Genomic DNA, 23226 nt, shown 5'->3' with positions numbered 1-23226 from the left:
CAATCAGGAGTGAATAGGGGAAATGGGACAGATCCATATTGATGAAGTGACTTTAGAGATACTGTGTACCGCTTTGCGTGATTTTAGGCCAAAATCTGTAGGAGCAGAGTTAAAATGTTGTTTTGTTAAAATCGGCCTGATGAAGAAGAAGGCCATGTGAGAAATCAGGGGCGGATGTTGTGATTTGCCATCCAAGGAGTGTGTGTGCAAAGTTTGGCATGGATAGGGCCAACGGTGGCAGAGATAAGAGTAGTATTAGTCCCCTTCACTCCCAGAACAACAACATCTTTAAACTGAGATATTGTGAAATTGTAACATGCACAGAAATCAAATCGAATGCATCAGATCTGCTTTCTACTCCTTTCAGATGAAAGCATATTAACCCTTTCAGGCCTTCCATCTTTTAGTTATTAACCCTTAAATGCCCGAAAAACAAAAAATCCACCCAAAATAGAGTTGTTTGGCATTTCATGCAAAATACTTGATTTACTGTAAGAGCATCGAAATGATTTCTTTAAGCGTAGAGGATATCTGCACAGTGACAATTTAAGGACTTTTTAATACCTCTAAAATGACAAATTAAACATTGGTCAAATTGTCAAATATAAGAGGCAGAAATTTTGAAAAATGTTCACAATAGAACCATCTTATACCAAATATAATGCCTCAACTCTTAGTGCTCATCAGGGTGGGGGGTCCCCAGTTAGAATATTATGTTGGGGGTCACGGCCTAAAAAGGTTGAGAAGTAAATGCATTTTGAGTGTAGGAATCGACCACTAGATGTCACTTCTGCTTAGTTTTCAAACCTGAGTTCACTGGATCTGATACAGTATGTATGGAAAACAGTGATACACCACTGCATTATCAAAATAGAAACATAAATACCTGATAATATTTATATTATTTAATCTTGTAATTCAACAGGAATACATGTATGGCAAGGCACATTTGTGTATTTAACAAGCTGTAAGCCATTAAAAGGCATATTAAACTAAATGAATATATTATAATTGACACAATTTCAAGATAAAAACAAACTATGGCTAATTTAAACCACTAGAGTTTAGCCCTTACATCTAGAGTTTGGGCAGGCCGCCATGTGGACCCCACACACCGCCAAACAGGTGACGCCCCAGCCCGTATATTAAGTACAGTAACACTTATCATCACCCTCTCTGCCTGGCTGGCGGCTTCACTCCCTCCATGAACACGGACCAGTTGTGTTACTGTTTGTATAGAGTTTGGTATAGAGGATGGTGGATTCCCCAGACTCTGTGGTAATGAGCAGCTTCTCTGATGTTCAACACTCTGTGTCCTTCATTGTCAAAGGAGTATCAGGGCCTTTCTCATTTTGGAATTGCAACGTCTCTTCTTCTTCTTCGTTGCCATCACCTGTGGATGCTCGAGTTTGCGGTGGCCGCGAGGCTTTCACTTTGAACACGTCCCACTTCTCAGGAATTGCGCCTTTGTTGAAGAGCAGTGAAGACAGGTATGAGAACAACAAGATGCTGGCCAGGGCGGAGAACATGCAGATGGTCTTGATGGGGGCAACCTGGACATGAACACCGTCCTCTACGATGCACGCTGGGAGGCAGAGCACGGTGGGAAGCCACAGCAGGGGTTCTCCACAAAGCACTCTCAGCAGCAAACCAACCAGGCAGCCCATGATAGCCCCGTAACCATTGGAGATGCTGAAGAAAAGGACAGCGACCAGTTGAGGGAGCACAATGATGTAGCCCACCTCCGCCCCCAGGACCCAGAACACCATGATGCTGTTGTTCAGCACTGTGAGGGAAGTGCCGGCCACACCCACCACCACCACAGAGACACGGACCACCCACTGGAACTCCCTCTGTGATGCCTACGGGTGAGAAGTGGGTCAAATCAGGGTGGAGATATTCATGAGGTGTCAACAAATATACCTAATGGTCAGGAACAAAAGTCTGGAGAGAGAGACTGGTGGATCTCATTTAGTCATTTTGTACCATTTTCCATTTGTATGCTGGTTGTACGTATGTAGGCTATGGTTAAAAGTACTGTATCTGTGCCTATTCTCAAACTTTGGATTCACGGACACTCCTACACTGGACGATTGGTACAGAGAGGTAATGGGCGTGATACCGCTGGAAAAACTGACATATATTCTCCGTGATAACATGGAAGGGTTCACAAGGGAATGTGGGAATGTGGGAGCTTCAGTGTACCTTGAACAGTTCAGGGAAAAAGACATGGTGACCTGTACTATGCAATCATGTCAAACTGGCAGTGTGCTTGTCGTCTTTTGTCTATTTTATTTATTTTCATTTTACTGTTGCTGTTTAATGTAATGTCTGTTTATTGTGGTACTTGCTATTGTCTTTGTGTGCTTTGTAATGTAGCTATGCTGCCAAAAATGTGGCGGTTCGACATACATTGTAATTGTATGAAATTAACTCATACAGTGCCCCGGGCCACAAGTGGCCGCTAGAGTGCCAGAAATATCTCTAGCATTCGCTCTAGCTTCCGTCGACACTGCCCCAAGTGCCTTGGGATTTCACTCCAGCCACTGTTATGTATGACGAGAGGAGGAAGTTAGCTTACACTTCCATTCACTGCTAACCCCTTTAGAAGCCCGATCTAAAGCTATTTCAGTCGCAAAAAAACGTTCTCTTTGGTCTGGGAACACAATTCAGAGAAAATCCTCTCTAAAGATGTGACTTATTATTGGAGTGGGCGGCGCGATGCGGCCTTTTGCGCGAATACGGCCCGTGGATGGCCGAGTGTCGGCCCCGGGCATGGATGGAAATTTAGACCGGGGCTTCGTTGAGGCCTCCGATTAAATAATTCATTTTATTAAATATCCCGGACTAGTTCGGGATAGGCACCCTGGAATACGTCGCGCCGCCGACAGTATAGATTGAGTTTTTTTTGGGGGGCTCTAAACTTTATTTTAAACCATTTTCAATGGAATAAATCGTCGGACCATCTAGCGTCTCTCGTTGGTAAGCACTGGACGAGCCAGGACCACCCACGTTGTCCCAAGCAGCTCAGGGTAAGTAAAATAGCAAATAAAATATTGTATTGGATTGAAAATATCCCGAACTTGTTCGGGATAAGCACAAATAGGGTTAAGCTAACAGAACCTCAATAAACAAATATATATACAAAAGAATAAATGTCTGTGCCTCTCTTTGACTTTGAGGGGCATATGTGCACCCTAAAATGCATCCGGTTCTTCTCACCTGGGGCCTCAGGATGGCCTTGTAGATGTTGGAGGTGAAGATGGAGGCTGCCGACAGCATGCAGGAGTCCACGGAGGACATCACGGCAGCAGCCACCGCTCCGATTCCAATGAAGGAGATGAAGGGTGGGGTGAGATGCAGAAGGATGACGGGCATGACCAGACCCGCCTGCCCGCGCTCAAACGGGGATGGAGAACCATATGAGGTCAGGTTCCAGTCTGACGAACACACAGGGAGAGGTTCAGAGAGTAACATTTGCCTTTAAGAAAGTTCTTAATCGGATGTGTATTAACATGTTTAATGGTTTATGAACAACAGTGATTGTGCAACAAAACAGTGTAAGTATAATTAAGTCTAATTCAATTATTTCCCTTGGTGTATTTACAAGTGCACAGAATACAGTGCAACATCATCTAACAACACTTGACTCTAACTCAACTACAGGTATATATTTTTGAAATACAGTATATACCGGTAGCTATAAACCTGCCTATCTGTTTGCATTGGTCTGACATTTTAACAGTATTTTTTTCTATTTCTCAACAAGCCTTAGATACCTGTTGATGCAGCCACCGCCCCCATCAGTATAGGAGGGATCGCAAATATGAGAATAATACCGGCTGCGGAAAGACACATGATCCTGGCGTTGGCCTTGGAAGAGGCAGACAGGGTCCTTTGGTGGAAGTTTTGAAAACCCAGGTTCCCAAAAGCCTTGAAAAGGAAGGAAATCCCAGTAAGTAGGTGGTGGTATTGCATCATATTAACACAGCATATCAATGTTTCAAATTATTGTGACCGAAGGTCGTTGCGACCGAAGGTCGCATTATACCCTGAAAAACCTTGTCGCTTGTCTGTCCGGCTGTACAGGAAGTGATGTCAGTGTGATGTCACGTGTTTTTCAGTACAGGAAGTGATGTCACATGACATCCCTTTTATGCCCATATATGAGTCATTCTGTACCACATCACTGTGACTCACTGTCACTCTGTACCACATCACTGCTCTGAAGTTGATTGCATGGCAAAGCGAAAGTTGATCACAGTGATGTGGTACAGAATGACTCATATATGTGCATAAAAAGGATGTGACGTGACATTGTACAGAAAATGGAGGCCGAAAATGAGAATGTTAGGGTACCCCCTTATGCCCATATATGGAGATCCACAGGCATCAAACCAAGGCCCACGTTTTATGCCCATATATGGAGATTCCTATATTGTCAATATTAAGAACATTATTATGGCCCATATATGGAGATCCACAGGCATCAAACCAAGGCCCTAACTCACCAAGGCCCTGCTTGGCATTACTAATTAACGTACATTTTTTATGCCCATCTCCATGTATGGGCATAACATATATTGTATGTATATGGATACATATTATTATTAATAAAGGATAAAATAAAATAAAAAGTCCATTATATGGTCATTCCCAGGAAGAAAAAAACCTTTTATGCCCATACATGGAGATTTCTGATGTCATAAATCCCAGGCCGAAAATGAGAATGTTAGGGTACAAATGAACAAACTCCCCCCAGAATGACAACAACTAGAATCGTCAGAGAAACGCTGTGGTTGGCCAGATGGCCCGCATGTCACCCTGAGGTCGCAAGTCACCCTGAGGTGTCTATCAAGTAGAAGGGCCACCACAATATCTTACAATTTATGATATTCTGGAAAATGGAAATTAATGCATTCTTTGAAGGAGTTAAATTTGACAGGCCAATAGAGAGTATATGCGTGTGATGCGGGAACGGAGTGGGGGGAAAAAAACAGTTACTAAGAGTTATGAGGAGTCATATGATTGATTTTGGGGTTTGTATTGTAAAGTACAACGTGGTGACATGACATCACACTGTTGTACTTAACAATACAAACCCCAAAATCAATCTTCCAGTTCTAGGCAACACAGAAGGGGGGGAACTTTTTTTCTATTTCCACACAACTCCTCTAAGTTATATTAATGACATTATTTTGTCATTTTTTTTTACATAATGACATTATATTATATATTTAAAATGGGTGGTCTTCCCCTTTAATTCACTTTCCTTATCCAGATTTATTTCAACTGAACTGGAGGATTTGGACCAGTAGCCTAGATACAATCCTATTCCTCTTGTGAGTCTGGTGATAGGTTAGAGCCGTACTGTATATAAAAATCAAACCTCGGTTCGAAGTGGAGCCGTGAATTTGAGCAGTTCCAGGTCTATGTTTTTGATTGAAGTGATTTGTAATTATAATCAAAATCTACAAAGTATTTACAAAATAAATAACTTTTGAACGGCTCTTTGAAAAGAACGGATCCCAGAGATTCGGCTCACTTCAAAGTGACATAAATCCCATCCAAAAAATCGGCTCACTTCAAAGTGACATAAATCCCATCCAAAAAATCGGCTCACTTCAAAGTGACATAAATCCCATCCAAAAAATCGGCTCACTTCAAAGTGACATAAATCCCATCCAAAAAATCGGCTCACTTCAAAGTGACATAAATCCCATACAAAGAATTGCGCGTGGGCAGATCCTGTTCATTCTTGACTGGACAGACACAGACTCTGGTGAGACAGGACACACATTGCCACTCAGAGGGAGCTCATGTGCTCTGCACACGGCTCCAAAAAGAAGGGCAGCAAAACCATGAGCTTACAAAAAGTAGAAAGTTGTCGATCCACCTCCCTGCTCTGTCTGCCTCCACTGTGCCGACCCAGGGGGCACGAACAGTGTGGTTGAAGGATGTCTTTGTGATGTCAGAAGAGGAGGGATTCATCAGAGCAAAGGGGGCACACAGCCACTGTGGAAACATGGTACGTTTTACAACACTACAGTATGTTTGAGCTTCATATTGAAGATTGTCGAATAACATATTAGCTGCTACAGCATATACTGTACAGATATGCAGATTGTCGGTGGGATTTTCTATGACAGGTTATTTGATTACCTATGATTCTCGATTACAATTTCTTTGCATTTGATGTATTACCTACTTGTGTTGTGCTTGCTTAGGCTACTGTAGATTGCTTTGGATTGAAAGTGTCTGCTAAATGCCTAAATTATAATTGTAAATGTAAGTATATTCATATAATATACAGTATAAGTTACATTTTGTCCATTTTATCACAGTAGCTTGAAAAATATGAATTGGTACATTTGTTATATTTGATGACCAGCATAAAGCTTACAAAGCTTTTGGAACAAATGGCAGCATTTATTTTTTCTCAATATGATTTAAATAGTATACAAAAAGCCTTAAAATGTGTTTAAAGGTAGCAGTGGTTGTATTCCATTCTCTAGCCTTTTGTCGCAACAATCTTGCTGCTGTGTTCGCACAATGTTGTATTTCTCCCAGTAGGTATGGGTATTTGTAGTTGGTCATGTTTTCAAACTCACTTTGGGTGTGTGTGTGTGTAATCTGTGGGAAGTATGTGTCTCTGGTGGTGTGCCTGCCTACCAGGCTGATGAAGATGAGAGTGAGCTGGATGACATCAGTGTAGGCCACAGAGTATAGACCTCCGAGTAGGGTGTAGAGAATGGCCACCGCAGCGGAGATCCAGATACTCATAGTGTATGGCACATCCAGGATCACGCTCATGGTTGCACCTATCACACATGTACACAGGCGGACGGACAGACATGCATTCTAGGTCACTGAAAAATACAGCATACAATTGTATGTATTGTCTTGTGACCTTTGTGACTTACTGTATGCATTATAACACAAGAACATACATTTGTTTGTTTTTACGTGCACACTGTACCTAAGCCAATCAGAGTCCCAGTCACCAAGATGACCTCTGCTACCACCGAGGCCAGGGACAGAAATACACTCAATGCTTTTCCATACTTGATCTGAAATGGGTCCATCATGGTCAAATATTCTCTTTCCCTCATTGGCTGGGCAAAGAACAGGCCACCTAGCAACAGAACATACACAGAGTTAGATAGTCAGATACATGTAGCAAACTCTGGGACCACTGCAGAAATGGTCATATTTTGTCACAAATCATCATCAGTAAGCTGTCAATATTGGCAAGCATTACCATTGATGTAGTCTTACCGATTATGAAGGACGTTGAATGGCCAACAGGGATGACGATAGCCCAGACCAGGCCCAGGTTTGGGGTATAAACTAACTCTGTCATTCCAACAATGAAACCTCCTCCAAGCAATGTGGCTATAGGGGATTAATAAACAAGTTGATTTATGGATGCAATAAAAACAAAGGTTATGAGAAGTAGACATGACTGAAAGGTTGCTGTTTTGAATCCCCACCAATCCCCACTTGGATTTTCTCTCATTCAAGATAGTCAAAACAAAAATAAAATGTCATTACTTTAGTTTTTGATACTTTCATTGTTGGACCACACACTATACACTTAGTCTGGGATCGCTTCACATTACGGGGTTTGATCCGGTCGGGAGCGGAAACTACTCTACGTCATGTTGCAGTCCTCAAAGGACCACAATTTGGCCGGAAAGATCAAACCGGATTCAGTTTTAACCCAAAATAATTCCCCTGCGCTCAAGGACATACTTCTAGGGCCTACCTAATAAACCCCTTGATGCGGCATAGTTTTGCTTTTGGAAAATTTGTTTGGTATATGCACCTTTTAGTTCAACTCGTAGCGACTGGCAACACCAGGCTACTCGAGCATTATAATAGGGATTGGGGAAACAAACCGGGGGAACCAAAACAAAGCGACGCCGCTTCTTCTGCTTGTGGTTTCCGTCTAGACCGGATCAAACGTTGTAAACGAATACTGTGCTTTCCTCAGAGAATGCCTGGTGACTACATCTTGGACCTTTTAACCCCATTGGAGTCAATGTTATTGAATCGTAATACCTATCGGAGAAATTACCCCAAGTCTGAAAACATTCACAGGCATTCACCTTTTTTGATTGAATTGATTGATGACTTTATTAGAAGTTTGCATAGGAAAAAGGTACAGTTTCATGACGGTACAGTTCACTGGTACAAGGTCTACTAAAAGGAGATCCTAGAATAGACTAAGCTTATTTCTATAGGAAACCATTGAAGTATCTCATATAACATTGAATGACAGACGGATAGAACACAGTACTATGCAGTAGATATAGTCAGAAAAAAGGGGGGGAAACATTTAAAAAAGTAAAAAATAAGAATACCAAACTGCTGATCAATGTTATTGCATTCAATTATGACCGTTGCTCTTCTGCTTATTCGTCCACTTCAAACCTCAATGACCCATTTGTATCTGACCCATTTGTATCTGACCCATTTGTATCTGACCCATTTGTATCTGACCCATTTGTATCTGATCGATCACAAGAACTTGCAAGACATTGTGCAGCATCTGAAATCCTCTTGTTACCTTGATATTCAAAAAATGGTTCTCACAACGATGTGACACGTGTGTTCTGAGCTTACAGTATGTTATTTTCACCATTTAAAAAAATATATAATCGTTCATTAATCGTACTCAAGGCAAATGTTTGAAATAATCCTGATATTGATTTAAAGTCACATCATCGGCCAGCCCTACCAGTCATGGTGAATATCCCCACTAGGAGACTGAGGTTTCTGTTGGCCAGGAGGATGCTCTCTGTGCGGTTAGTGCTTCTCTTCTCCGCCTTCCTGGACTTGAGCGAGGCCCAGATACCTGTCCCTAGAACCAGCAGGTAGAATATCACCATGGCAACCACTCCCGGTACGTTGATGGCCATCTGAAAAAAACGGACGTGTCCGATAGTAGACTAAAGTAATGTTAAGATGGATTAAAATGTACACTGACTGACTGTGACTGACATTCATTTGCTCAAGCATCCACTTGTAGACACTGCAACACAGTGACCAACTGACGCACAAGTGAATTATAAGCCTAAGTATAATGGTGGTGTGTTTTGACGGTGCCTCAAGGCTGTCTTCACACAAGGCCCCTTATAAAATAAACATGATCTTGAATATCGTCACTGTCGGGCAGAAACCTTGTATCTCCAAGTTTCAAATGTGTATAATTTTTGTTGTAAAGTGAAGCCCTGCTTCATCATACAAGACTAGTGAAAATAGCAGATCTACAAGTACACAACGCCTTGCAGTGCGAGGCATTGTGTGCTTATAGATTGGCTATTTTCACTAGCCTATTTTAAATCATTTTTAAAATTATAAATACAAATCGATCTGTTTTAGACTTACAAGGTTTCCACCCGACAACAACGATATAGGATGCAGAATACAGCCAGAGAGTAATGGGCCTTGTGGTTTTTGGCTATAGCTCCATTCTTAAATAAATCTGTCTGCTGTAGACTATGAAAAGTAAAGTTTGATTAAAATGTACACAAACTGACTGTGACTGACATTAATTTGCTAAAGGATCCACTTGTAGACTACTAGAAAGCCGCTCATTTCTAGTGTTCGCACGCTGCACGTGCTCACAACTGTCTTCCTTATGTACTGCCATCATATCGAGTATGATAGAATATAGCCTATTAGGCCTATTTATGGGTGTATGTGTGTGTGTGTGTGTGTGTGTGTGTGTGTGTGTGTGTGTGTGTGTGTGTGTGTGTGTTGACTGAAGCTAACCTTAATGACACCTTAGAGTGGCAGTGCTGCTGACCTGAATGTAACCTCCACTCTGGGCTCTCTCTGTGTGCGTGCGCGTGTGCGTGCGTGTGTGTGTGTGTGTGTGTGTGCGTGCGTGCGCGCGTGTCTGGCGACGCCCCCCTCTGTTGAAATTGGATCCACCGGTCCCATTGCTGGGAATATGAGCCAATGGACAGTGGTCACCATGGCGGCGGGGGGCGAATCATGGCTTAGGCTGGTTTAGGTTTCAAACATTGTTGTCCTTTTTGCATTTTGGTGAATGCAGAGTGGGTGTGGAGTTTGGGCTTGTGGGCGTGTCTTTAGCCACTTTAGATTACACTCTGTCTGCAACTCAGTGTGTGACCAACTGACAAACAATGACTTAGGTGTGTTTAGCTGAAAATACACTCATGGAGCAGTGCCTTCATAAAAGTCAACTACTTTGCAACATATCCTATAAGGCAAGATCAATTGAAACACCTGTGTTTGACCCAAAACATATAGTGAATATGTAGTAACAACACTACAGAAACACTACTTGTTCAACCTTGGAACCAGTTTAAACCGGTTTGTGGGAAGCTGCTGCTAACAGCCAGGACTTTTACCAGCTCTCATGGAGTCATTGTGTAGTAATTCAATAATAAATGTGAAAGAATTGGGTAGTGATTATATACCTGTAGTACTTTCCCAGAAGCCAATAGTGAGGCTGAAGTAATTAAGTACAGTGCAGTGATTTGAATAGGCATTATGTAGTAATTATCAGTAGTGATCAGTGGGTGAAACTCATTAGGCCTACTACTGGAATCACTACATAAATCACTACACATTGCAATAGTAATCAAGTAATGAAATGGTAGTTTATGTGTAGACATTTAGTAGTAGCGATGAGTAGTGATTCAGTATAGTGTTTTTTGATGAGGGATGTTTGAAAGATGCGGTTGGTATGGGGGTCAAACATGCAATTTCGCGATCACGATCATGCCTAGTAGATAGAATTATAAAAAAAAGAAAAAGAAAAGCACGGACACACTTATATAACTCGTCAAACTTGTCATAGGCAGTCAATATCACATTTAGTACCATTTTGTATGGACCATGTTTAGGACAGGTCCGCTAGGAGGCTTTTGCAGACAATTCTATACTGCAACTTCATTACAATGCATTTGCATAGATTCAGCTCACCTTGGACTGGTAAAGGAAAAAGAAACAAAAACCAAAAATGGAAAGAAAAAAAATCGCTGCTGTAAACAAAATGGGTGTAGTTTATAAAAGGGTGTAATGTGCGGATAATGTCAATGAGTCTCTTTCAAAAATGAGACAGAGCGTTTTGTGGCTCTCTGTTGTTTCAGACAGATAAACGCAATTCCATTTACAGTTAAGTTCAATCGTCAGGACAAAGTTTCTAGCACAAAGTGTGAGTGAGTTGAAAGCGGACGAAGAAAGTGGTCGGACCCAGAGGCGTAATTTGACCAATATCTAGGGTGTTGCAAGGAATGGAGTTTGTCCACTTGTGTGAAAAATGTCGGGTTTATCCGGTTTTGGGTGTTTTTTTTTATTATTTCAGTTTCGGGTGTTTTTTCCCCACACAACAGTCTAACAAGTATGACAGTTGCAGCAAGATATTTGGTAGGCTACGAGAGATATTTGTTTAAGAAGTGCCAATAAGAATAAACCATTTGATAATCTCTGCTATAATTTCTAAATGGCTACAAAACATTTTGTTTGATGCAGGACAATAATTATTTTAATAACAATAAGGGAATATCAGTGAATAATAATACTTTAATACATTTTAAACCCCTTTTTAATTATTATTTTTCAAAATGTTGAAAAAATAAGTTATTTTCTTAACATCATTAATTTTCAAGCCTAATATGTGTAATCTTATGTACAGTTCGGATATTGCAGTTATGTACAGGTATATTCATAGCCAGACAACCAGAGAGAGAGACAAGAGAGAGAGAGAGCGATTGAGAGCTGATCACTTAACATTCCAATCAATCAACTCAATTGTCGCCAGCTGATCTCTGTGTGAAACCTACTGTAGACTCCAGTGAGCAGTTGGTTAATTCTTTAAAAAATCATAACTCTTGACAGGAATGAGCTAGAGACTTACTTTTTTCCCCTAAATACTCAGAAATGCTAGGGTGTTGCCAAGGCAACACCCTGGAGGCCCAAATGACGCCCCTGGTCGGACCCTTGGAAGTTAGAAAGTTATAATAAGAAACATAAACTGGGGTATCGCCTTCAGCGAGCCCACAATGACAATATCTAAAGTGTGCTCGCCTTTCAGGCGAGCCCACAATGAATATATTATATAATAATTGAGGTCAGCTCAGCGCCTGGAGCCTGGAGGCACGCGACTAGTCCGGTCGGTGGGTGAAGCGCTGATTGTCCGGAGATCTCAGCTAATATGGAAAGGGCTTTTTTGGTGAAAAGGGCGGGTGTCGCTTTCCCACCGATCAATCATAAACTCAGTTGCATTGTCCGAGAATCGCACCTACACCCTTTTTTTCATCTCAGAGTTGCAACAACAAGCATGTTCAATAGTTTATAGTGGGTTATCCCCACTCCTTCGTCGTTCTAGACCATAAAACATGACAGGGGGCCTTTGAAGCTTAGGCAATGTTATCCAGGGAGGGTCATTTGGCCAGGTGAAACCCAGGTTTGTTTATTCAGCTAAATCCATGCAGCCTTTTATTTTGCCCGAGTAGCCTATTACCCGGGTTAGGCACTTTTAAGATGTTCGCTTTCCACACTGGGTTCATGGGAGCAGTTGAAGATGATGGGATTCTTCTCATTATGGTGCACCACAACTTTAGAAGGCAATCGTAGCCAATCAGGAGGGAATATGGGAAATTGGACAGATCCATATTGATGACATGACTTTAGAGATATACTGTGTACCGCTTTGCGTGATGTTAGGCCAAAATCTGTAGGAGCAGAGTCCAAAAATGTATTTTGCAAAAATCGGCCTGATGGTGGCGCTAGAAGAAGGCCATGTGAGAAATCAGGGGTTTGGCATGGATAGGGCCAACGGTGGCAGAGATAAGAGTAGTTGTCCGGGGAAAAAAGGGTGATTTTTGGCTGAATGTGGTTTCGTCTGTAAATTTCTTTTTTTTTACAGATTTTTGTAGCTTAGGGTGACCTCTTAAGGATTCAAGAGGGTGCCCAGTGTTATCCCCTGATCATTTTATGTTATTAACCCCTTAATGCCAAAACCACTAAAAATCCACCAAAAATATAGTTTTATGGCATTTCATGCAAAGATATTTGATCTAAATGCACAAAGCTTTGCATAAATGCACTGCTTTCTACAGTGTTTATCCATGAAAGTGAATATGTACAGTGCATTAGATTTAATATTTATGTATTTTTAAACATTAACCCCTTCATGCCCAGAACAAAATCTTTAAACTGAGATATTGTGAAATTGTAACATGCACAGAAATCTAATCAAATGCATTCATTTCTTTGTATAGTGTATCGAGGGTATCTGCACAGTGACAATTTAAGGACTTTGTAATACCTCTAAAATGACAAATTAAACATTGGTCAAATTGCCAAATATAAGAGGCAGAAATTGTAAAAAGAATTGCACAATAGAACCATCTTATACAAAATATAATGCATCAACCCTTAGTGCTCGTCAGGGTGGGGGGTCCCCAGTTAAAATATTATTTTGGGGGGCGGCCTGAAAAGGTTGATAAGTAAATGCATTATGAGTGTAGGAATCGACCACTAGATGTCACTTCTGCTTCGTTTTCAAACCTGAGTTCACTGGAGCTGATACAGTATGCATGGAAAACAGTGATACACCACTGCATTATCAAAATAGAAACATAAATACCTGATAATATTTGTATTATTTAATCTTGTAATTCAACAGGGATACATGTATGGCATGGCACATTTGTATATTTAACAAGCTGTAAGCCATTAAAAGGCATATTAAACAAAATGAATATATTATATAATAATTGACACAATTTCAAGATAAAAACAAACAGCTATTGCTAATTTAAACCACTAGAGTTTAGCCCTTACATCTAGAGTTTGGGCAGGCCGCCATGTGGACCCCACACACCGCCAACAGGTGCCGCCCCAGCCCGTATATTAAGTACAGTAACAATTATCACCCTCTTTGCCTGGCTTTACTCCCTCCACGAACACGGACCAGTTGTGTTTGTATAGAGTTTGGTATAGAGGATGGTGGATTCGATTCCCCAGACTCTGTGGTAATGAGCAGCTTCTCTGATGTTCAACACTCTGTGTCCTTCATTGTCACAGGAGTATCAGGGCCTTTCTCATTTTGGAATTGCAAGGTCTCTTCTTCTTCTTTGGCGCCATCGGCTGTGGGTGATTGTGTCTGCGGCGGCCGAGAGGCTTTCACTTTGAACACGTCCCACTTCTCAGGAATTGCGCCTTTTTTGAAGAGCAGTGAAGCCAGGTATGAGAACAACAAGATGCTGGCCAGGGCAGAGAACATGCAGATGGTCTTGATGGGGGCAACCTGGACATGAACACCGTCCTCTACGATGCACGCTGGGAGGCAGAGCACGGTGGGAAGCCACAGCAGGGGTTCTCCGCACAGCACTCTCAGCAGCAACCCGACCAGGCAGCCCATGATAGCCCCGTAACCATTGGAGACGCTGAAGAAAAGGACAGCGACCAGTTGAGGGAGCACAACGATGTAGCTCACCTCTGAGCCCAGGAACCAGAACACCATGATGCTGTTGTTCAGCACTGTGAGGGAAGTGCCAGCTACACCCACCACCACCACAGAGACACGGACCACCCACTGGAACTCCCTCTGTGAGGCCTACAGGTGAGAAGTGAATCAAATGAGGCTGGAGATATTCATGAGGTGTCAACAAATATACCTAATGGTCAGGAACAAAAGTCTGGAGAGAGAGACTGGTGGATCTCATTTAGTCATTTTGTACCATTTTCCATTTGTATGTTGCTTGTACATACCGGTATGTATGGTTAAAGGTGTCTGTGCCTATTCTCAAGCTTTGGATACACGAGGACACTCCTACACTGGACGATTGGTATAGAGAGGTAATGGGCGTGATACCGCTGGAAAAACTGACTTATATTCTCAGTGATAACATGGAAGGGTTCACAAGGGAATGGCAACCAGTCTTGAATCCAGTGGACCCCTCTAGGCTGAGCTTCAGTGTACCTTATTGAACAGTTCAAGGAAAAAGACTTGGTGACCTGTAATATGCAATCATGTCAAACCAGTGGTGTGCTTGTCGTCTTTTATCTATTTTATTTATTTTCATTTTACTGTTTGTCTGTTTAGTGTGGTACTTGCTATTGTCTTTGTGTGCTTTGTAATGTAGCTATGCTGCCAAAAATGTGGCGGTTCGACATACATTGTAATTGTATCAATGTAAGCTAACAGAACCTCAATAAACAAATATATATTATACAAAAAAATGTATGTCTGTGCCTCTCTTTGACTTTGAGGGGCATAAGTGCACCTTAAAATGCATCCGGTTCTTCTCACCTGGGGCCTCAAGATGGCCTTGTAGATATTGGAGGTGAAGATGGAGGCTGCCGACAGCATGGAGGAGTCCACGGAGGACATCACTGCAGCAGCCACCGCTCCGATTCCAATGAAGGCAACGAAAGGTGGGGTGAGATGCAGAAGGATGACAGGCATGACCAGACCCGCCTGCCCACGCTCAAACGGGGATGGAGAACCATATGAGGTCAGGTTCCAGTCTGACGAACACACAGGGAGAGGTTCAGAGAGTTACACCTGCCTTTAAGAAAGGTCTTAATCGGATGGGTATGGGTAAGTCTAATTCAATTATTTCCCTTGGTGTATTTACAAGTGCACAGAATACAGTGCAACATCATCTGACAACACTTGACTCTAACTCAAATATATATTTTTGAAATACAGTATATAGCTATAAACCTGCCTATCTGTTTGCATTGGTCTGACATTTTAGCAGTATTTTTTTCAATATCTCAACAAGCATTCGATACCTGTTGATGCAGCCACCGCCCCCATCAGTATAGGAGGGATCGCAAATATGAGAATGATACCGGCTGCGGAAAGACACATGATCCTGGCGTTTGCCTTGGAAGAGGCAGACAGGGTCCTTTGGTGGAAGTTTTGATAACCCAGGTTCCCCAAAGCCTTGGAAAGGAAGGAAACCACAGTAAGTAGGTGGTGGTGGTATTGCATCATATTAACACAGCATATCAATGTTTCAAATTATCGAAGGGCCACAATATCTTACAATTTATGATATTCTGGAAAATGGAAATTAATGCATTCTTTGAAGGAGTTAAATGTGCCAATAGAGAGTATATGCACGTAACTCATCATACCGATGCGGGGACGGAGTGGAAAAAAAAACAGTTACTAGGAGTTTGAGGAGTCATAGGAGTGAGGAGGCGCGCTTCCCAACTCCAATGCGTTATGCTGCTTTATGTTTTGCCACTCAGTTGCCCACTCAGTTTTGCCATTCAGTGGCATATGATGCATACCCTCTAGTCTATACAAGCACTATCCTCTACTGTTCTACTGCCACTGAGTCGCTCTGGACAGATGCATTGCTCAACAGTAGTTGATAAGGGACGCAAGAGACTTACTGTACTTAATTCACTTTCCTTATCCTTATCCAACTGAACTGGAGGATTTGGACCAGTAACCTAGATACAATCCTATTCCTCTTGTGAGTCTAGTGATAAGGTTAGAACCGTACTGTATATAAAAAGAAGGGCAGCAAAACCATGAGCTTACAAAAAGTAGAAAGTTGTCGATCCACCTCCCCGCTCTGTCTGCCTCCACTGTCCCGACCCAGGGGGCACGAACGGTGTGGTTGAAGGATGTCTTTGTGATGTCAGAAGAGGAGGGATTCATCAGAGCAAAGGGGGCACACAGCCACTGTGGAAACATGGTACGTTTTACAACACTACAGTATGTTTGAGCTTCATATTGAGGATTGGCGAATAACATATTAGCTGCTACAGCATATACTGTACAGATATGGAGATTATCGGTAGGATATTCTATTGTTACACTAACACTGATGACAGGTTCTTTGATTACCTAGATTACTATATCTTTGCATTTGATGTATTACCTTGTGTTGTGCTTGCTTACTGTAGATTGCTTTGGATTGAAAGTATCTGCTAAATGCCTAAATTATAATTATAAATGTAAATATATTCATATAATATACAGTATAAGTTACATTTTGTCCATTTTATAGTCACAGTAGTAATGGAAAAATATGAATTGGTACATTTGTTACATTTGATGACCAGCATAAAGCTTATAAAGCTTTTGGAACATGGCAGCATTAATTTTTTCTCAATATGATTTAAATAGTATACAAAAAGCCTTAAAATGTGTTTAAAGGTAGCAGTGGTTGTATTCCATTCTCTAGTCTTCTTTTGTCGCAATAGTTTACAAATCTTGCAACTGTTTTCGCACAATGTTGTATTTCTCCCAGTAGGTAACCTCAGTAAAACTATGCCTAAACCTAACCCAAACCCTAACCCTAACCCCAGTAAAACTATGCCTAAACCTAACCCTAAAACCTAACCCTAACTAAATTCGGACAAATGAGATGTAGGACTAATGACATTTCAGACTTATGGGCAGTCCCCGTAGGTACTGTATGGGTATTTGTAGTTGGTCATGTTTTCAAATTCACTTTGGGTGTGTGTAATCTGTGGGAAGTATATGTATCTCTGATGTCTTGGTATAGTGGGAAAATGTTTCATTTTTTACTGGTGACGTCAGCACTGCACATCATTTGCAAATAGTGTGGCTACCAGGCTGATGAAGATGAGAGTGAGCTGGATGACATCAGTGTAGGCCACAGAGTATAGACCTCCGAGTAGGGTGTAGAGAATGGCCACCGCAGCGGAGATCCAGATACTCATAGTGTATGGCACATCCAGGATCACGCTCATGGTTGCACCTACAGTATCACACATGTACACAGACGGACGGACGGACATGCATTCTAGGTCACTGAAAAATACAGCATCCAATTGTATGTCTTGTGACCTTTAAGGTCAACTTACTGTATGCATTATAACGCAAGAACATACATTTTGTTTGTGTCTGCGTGCACACCGTACCTAAGCCAATCAAGGTCCCAGTCACCCAGATGACCTCTGCTACAAGCGAGGCCAGGGACAGAAACACACTCAATACTTTTCCATACTTGATCTGAAATGGGTCCATCATGGTCACATATTTTCTTTCCCTCATTGGCTGGGCAAAGAACAGGCCACCTTAGCATCAGAACACAATAGAGATAGTGTCAGGAACGCAGATGTGTTTGGACCCAAATGCAGAACTCAACTCAAAGTAGAGGCAGGAAACCACGGAGGACAGTTGAACGAAGGCTTTACTTAACCTCACAGCAGTAAGCACAGAGACTAGGACAGAAGGCACCTGACTCAAACAATGAACCAAAATAGAGAGTAGTACCAGACAGGATTATATCTCTGACCAACTAGACAGTCATTAGGCCAACACATAGCTCAGATTGTCAATCAGGTACTCACAGGAGGGGAGGCCCTGGAAGGGCCACCATGTGGCCCAGATCATGACAGATAGATAGAGTCAGATAGATGTAGCGAACTCTCTCAGACAACGCCCCTCTCTGCAATCGATTTATGAGCAGGCTACACTAACAAAAATAGTCAGTATGTTACCCATGTTTTACATGAAGAGTTTGTACTTCTGCCCTCTGGTAGAAGGTACAGCGAACCAAAGTGGAATTATATCAGGTTTAAAAAAAAAATTGTATCGGCATCAACTAAAATGTTGAATGAGGCTCTGAAACAGCATTCTCTGTGAGAGATTAGATTAACCACTATTTGTGCACATGTGTAATGTTGTGTACCCCTGTTATGTATTTCTATTATGTCTTCAATGTTGTCAATGATGTTTTGTGTGTGGCTGCAGCAGGGGTGAAAGTCCAAGCCAAATTTCCCTTGTCGACAATAAAGTTTACCTTGACCGTGACCTTGACTCTGGTTGTTATAGGACCACTGCAGGAATGGTTATATTTTGTCACATGAAAAATATAATGATGTAGTCTTACCGATTATGAAGGACGCTGAATGGCCAACAGGGATGACGATAGCCCAGACCAGGCCCTGGTTTGGGGTATAAACTAACTCTGTCATTCCAACAATGAAACCTCCTCCAAGCAATGTGGCTATAGGGGATGAATAAACAAGTTGACATATTGATAACAGTGATTAAGCAATAAAAGCATGATTGAAAGGTTGCTGGTCTGACATGTCCCCACATGTATTTTCTCTCATTCAAGATAGTCATAACAAAATAATCCTGATATTGATTTAAAGTCACATCATCACCCAAACCTACCAGTCATGGTGAATATCCCCACTAGGAGACTGAGGTCTCTGTTGGCCAGGAGGATGTTCTCTGTGCGGTTAACGCCTCTCTTCTCCTCCTTCCTGGACTTGAGCGAGGCCCAGATACCTGTCCCTAGAACCAGCAGGTAGAATATCACCATGGCAACCACTCCCGGTATGTTGATGGCCATCTGAAAAAAAAAACAGACGTGTCCGATTGTAGACTAAAGTAATGTTAAGATGGATTAATATGTACACTGACTGACTGTGACTGACATTCATTTGCTCAAGGATCCACTTATAGACACTGCAACACAGTGACCAACTGACGCACAAGTGTATTATAAGCCTAAGTATAACGGTGGTGCCCCTTTTAAAATAAACCTGTTCTTGAATATCGTCACTGTCGGGCAGAGACCTCGTATCTCCAAGTTTCAAATGTGTATGTTTTTTCGTAAAGTGAAGCCCTGCTTCATTATACAAGACTAGTGAAAATAGCAGATCTACAAGTACACAACGCCTTGCAGTGCGAGGCATTGTGTGCTTATAGATTGGCTATTTTCACTAGCCTTTTGAAATCACAACAACGATATAGGATGCAGAATTATACAGCCAGAGAGTAATTGGCACAATCAAAACAGGACCTTCTCCTTGTGGTTTTTGGCTAATAGCTCCATTCTTAAATAAATCTGTCTGATGTAGACTATGAAAAGTAAAGTTTGATTAAAATGTACACAAACTGACTAACTGACATTAATTTGCTAAAGGATCCACTTGTAGACTACTAGAAGTTCGCGGCCGCTGGCGTGGCCGCTTATTTCTAGTGTTTGCTGCGCGTGCTCACAACTGATCCAAGGCATTCAAAATGCGGAACTATTTGTTGCAGCATGTTCCGTCCAGATGTCTTCCTTATGTACTGCCATCATATCGAGTATGATAGAAAATAGCCTATATACTATTAGGCCTATTGTGTGTGTGTGTGTGTGTGTGTGTGTGTGTGTGTGTGTGTGTGTGTGTGTGTGTGTGTGTGTGTGTGTGTGTGTGTGTGTGTGCATCTGGCGACGCCCCCGCTACTCTGGGCTGTGTGTGTGTGTGTGTGTGAGTGTGTGCGTGTGTGCGTCAGTGTTGTAGTGCTAAATTTGGAAGTGTGGGCACTCCCCGCGCGTGCACGCACATGCACGTGCGTCCGTGCGCGTGCACATAACGTTTTCGCTGGCTTAAAACGGGTCTGCGCGGCGGCAGAAATAGCCTTAGACCAGTGGTTCTCAACCAATAATTTGATGACCGGATCATCAGCCAAACTTCCCATGCAAAATAGCTCCACAACTGATATTACCAATTAATTAATCCATTTTCAAATCTTATATTACCATCTGCTGTTAGTCATGCTCATTTCAGCATGGCTGGCGAGCCTATTTCAACCAATTGCTGGGTCAGAACGACCTGAAAATATAATATCAACTGACTTGACTTGAGAGAAGTGTGGGCACTCCGTACCCCCGCGTTCCCCCCCCCCCACTACATCCCTGGTGTGCATGTGTGAGTGTGTGCGTGTGTGTGTGTGTGTGTGTGTGTGTGTGTGTGTGTGTGTGTGTGTGTGTGTGTGTGTGTGTGTGTGTGTGTGTGTGTGTGCGCGCGCGCACACGCGTGTCTGGCGACGCCCCCCTCTGTTGAAATTGGATCCACCGGACCCATAGCTGGGAATATGAGCCAATGGACAATGGTCACCATGGCGACGGGGGGCAAATCATGGCTTAGGCTGGCTTAGGCTTCAAACATTGTTGCATTGAGGTGAATGCGGAGTGGGTGTGGAGTTTGGGCGCGTCTTTAGCCACTTTGTAAGTATAGATAGATAGATAGATAGATAGATTACACACTGTCTGCAACTCAGTGAGTGACCAACCAATCTCTCGAGACAATTAAGAGTCAATGATGGCTGGGCGGTCCCTTTTCGTGACGATGGCTAGCCAGATGGGTGACCAACTGACAGACAATGAGTTAGGTGTGTTTAGCTGGTGCCTCATCACTTTGTTTTTTTCTTTTTCAGCAGAAAAGACACTCATGGAGCAGTGCCTTTATAAAAGTCAACAATTAATTTAAACTATACCACTTTGTCACACAATGTTATCCAGGGAGGGTCATTTGGCCAGGTGAAACCCAGGTTTGTTTATTCAGCTAAATCCATGCAGCCTTTTATTTTGCCCGAGTATACCCGGCTTAGGCACTTTTAAGATGTTCGCTTTCCACACTGGGTTCATAGGAGCAGTTGAAGACGATGGGATTCTTCTCATTATGGTGCACCATGTGGTGGGGTATATCCCATGTTACTAGATAAGAGCTCAGTGCGTTCAGAGCCGTCAAGGACTGCATATGGTCCTCAGAGAATAGCTGGACCCTAATGACTTTCAGGAAGACACAGCTGCTGTCAGCTGGCCTGCCCAGATACAAGTTATCTGCTGGCAGGGTTGTCCTTCACATTCACAGTGTGTAGAATCTGAAAGTGCTTACTCGGCTCTGGACATCGCTTGTTAATCATAAAATAGTGTCGGTCGACAGAGGTATCATGTAGGCCTACTGTATTCTCGCGTGGCCAGACTGTTGACACTGCGATTTGCAAATGCTCCCGTCATACAGTCTGGAATAACGTTAGAAGAACGATGAGTAACCAGTTAAAGCCGAAGTGAAGCCTCCTCCTCACTTCCGTTTCCGTCTCACATCGCGCATTACTCGCCGTTCAGGAGCTGTAGTTCCAGACTCTATATAGCATTCAGAGATTGTGGAATAGTTGTCTGGCTATGCGAGACTACATGTACTGTACATGAAACAATTACACAATGTTACACAATGCAAAAGCTACGGTAAAAAACATAATAAACATGAAACACAACTTACTGCTGGTCAACGACGCACGTCACGTCACGCACACTGGAATAAAAATGAATGGTATACAAAAAAGAATGATAAAATAGTGTATCGTCTGTCCCGGTAAACAAACATCTCACAGTCAGTTTGATCACTGATTAATCACATGCATGCGCTGTAGGGAGCGTGCCTGAGGTTGTCTCCTGGACTTTGTTATGTACACTGTAAATATTTATTTTTATTCACTCTATTCTGATTGAGAAACTAAAAGCTATCGGTCTTGACAGGGCAGCAGTGAGTTGGATGCAATCTTACCTGGTGGGGAGGGAACAGGTGGTGGAGGTGAACGGTACCCTGCCGTTCACCTCCAAGGTGTTCCTCAAGGTAGCATACTGGGCCTCTGTTGTTACTAATATATGTAAACGACATGGCATCTGCTTGCGACTGCAACCTGTTCCTGTTCGCGGATGACTCGGCTCTTCTAGTCTCGGGCAAGGACCACTTGCAGGTTGAAAGGATCTGAACTAAGTAAGATCTGCACATGGCTTAACGGCAACAAATTTTTAATTCACCTGAATCCATCCTCAAAAAGGTTGATAACTTCACAATCAAAGTGGGTGACAAGGTCATAACACGAAAAAACTAAATCTCCTACTTAGGATGTATGTATCCTTGAAGCTAATCTTTCCAGCGAAAAGATGACTTCAAAGGTAATAAATAAAATCAACCAACAAACTCGTTTCCAACAGAGGATCGCCCAGATGGGCAATTTCAACACACTGAAGACCATAGCTGGTGCAATAATTCAGCCCTTCTTTGACTACGGAGTCCACATATGGTATTGTGACGCCCCAGAAGCCCTGAAAACTAACAGCCCAAAACAAACTAATTAGGGTCCTGCTTAACCTTCCCTATCAGACTCACCTCACCTACTCACCAGTTAAGAGTGGGGTGGCTCAGAGTAGATGACAGAGTACAGCAACTTGCAATGGGCCTGGTGTACGAGATACACTACACCACTATACCCATGTACCTGTCAAAATACTTTAAAAACGTTAAGGATGTCCACAATTACAACACCAGAGGCAGCGCCACAGATCACGTTCAACGCAGAGTCAAGTCAATCAAAGGGTCAAATTCGTTCTTCTGCTATACCACCAACATGTGGAACGCCTTACCGAAGGCCTTTAAAGGAGTGTGGATCCCTAG

At 42.4% G+C, this 23226-nt stretch overlaps 2 protein-coding genes across 3 annotated transcripts; both read right to left on the bottom strand.

Annotated features, from left to right (window-relative positions):
* Nucleotides 1-1301: 1301 nt before the first annotated feature.
* On the bottom strand, nucleotides 1302-8924 carry LOC308285148 (high-affinity choline transporter 1-like; the record flags this gene model as incomplete). Its single annotated transcript, XM_080725865.1, has 8 exons — nucleotides 1302-1862; nucleotides 3223-3440; nucleotides 3780-3933; nucleotides 5872-6015; nucleotides 6673-6821; nucleotides 6980-7135; nucleotides 7279-7395; nucleotides 8744-8924. 8 exons carry the CDS (start codon nucleotides 8922-8924, stop codon nucleotides 1302-1304), a joined length of 1680 nt encoding a protein of 559 aa, XP_080581991.1.
* Nucleotides 8925-13634: 4710 nt separating this feature from the next.
* On the bottom strand, nucleotides 13635-22174 carry LOC308284724 (high-affinity choline transporter 1-like). 2 transcript variants are annotated; one of them, XM_080725448.1, is made up of 9 exons: nucleotides 22048-22174; nucleotides 19166-19346; nucleotides 18876-18992; nucleotides 17902-18057; nucleotides 17590-17738; nucleotides 16550-16693; nucleotides 15787-15940; nucleotides 15299-15516; nucleotides 13635-14602 (listed from the first exon to the last, which is right to left on the bottom strand). In XM_080725448.1, the coding sequence occupies exons 2-9, from the start codon at nucleotides 19344-19346 to the stop codon at nucleotides 14042-14044; spliced, it is 1680 nt and encodes a 559-aa protein (XP_080581574.1). In that variant the 5' UTR covers nucleotides 22048-22174; the 3' UTR covers nucleotides 13635-14041. The 2 variants fall into 2 exon arrangements, with proteins under 2 accessions (XP_080581574.1, XP_080581575.1); XM_080725449.1 differs by having other exon boundaries at nucleotides 17902-17940.
* Between the last annotated feature and the right edge of the window lie 1052 nt (nucleotides 22175-23226).

The sequence above is a fragment of the Nannobrachium achirus genome (assembly GCF_963921795.1).
Source record: "Nannobrachium achirus genome assembly, chromosome: 5".
NCBI classification, from domain to species: domain Eukaryota; kingdom Metazoa; phylum Chordata; class Actinopteri; order Myctophiformes; family Myctophidae; genus Nannobrachium; species Nannobrachium achirus.
Note: the sequence above shows the minus strand (reverse complement) of the source record. Positions and strands in the feature narration are given on the sequence as shown.

What these genes read in the sequence shown, in the direction of transcription:
- LOC308284724 (XM_080725448.1), bottom strand. Translation starts at nt 19,346, where the DNA reads ATGGCCATCAACATACCGGGAGTGGTTGCCATGGTGATATTCTACCTG. An exon ending in GGGGATATTCACCATGACTG is followed by an intron (nt 18,993 to 19,165) that starts GTAGGTTTGGGT and finishes CATCCCCTATAG; the next exon opens with CCACATTGCTTGGAGGAGGT. An exon ending in AGGCCATCTTGAGGCCCCAG is followed by an intron (nt 14,603 to 15,298) that starts GTGAGAAGAACC and finishes TCTCACCTGTAG; the next exon opens with GCCTCACAGAGGGAGTTCCA.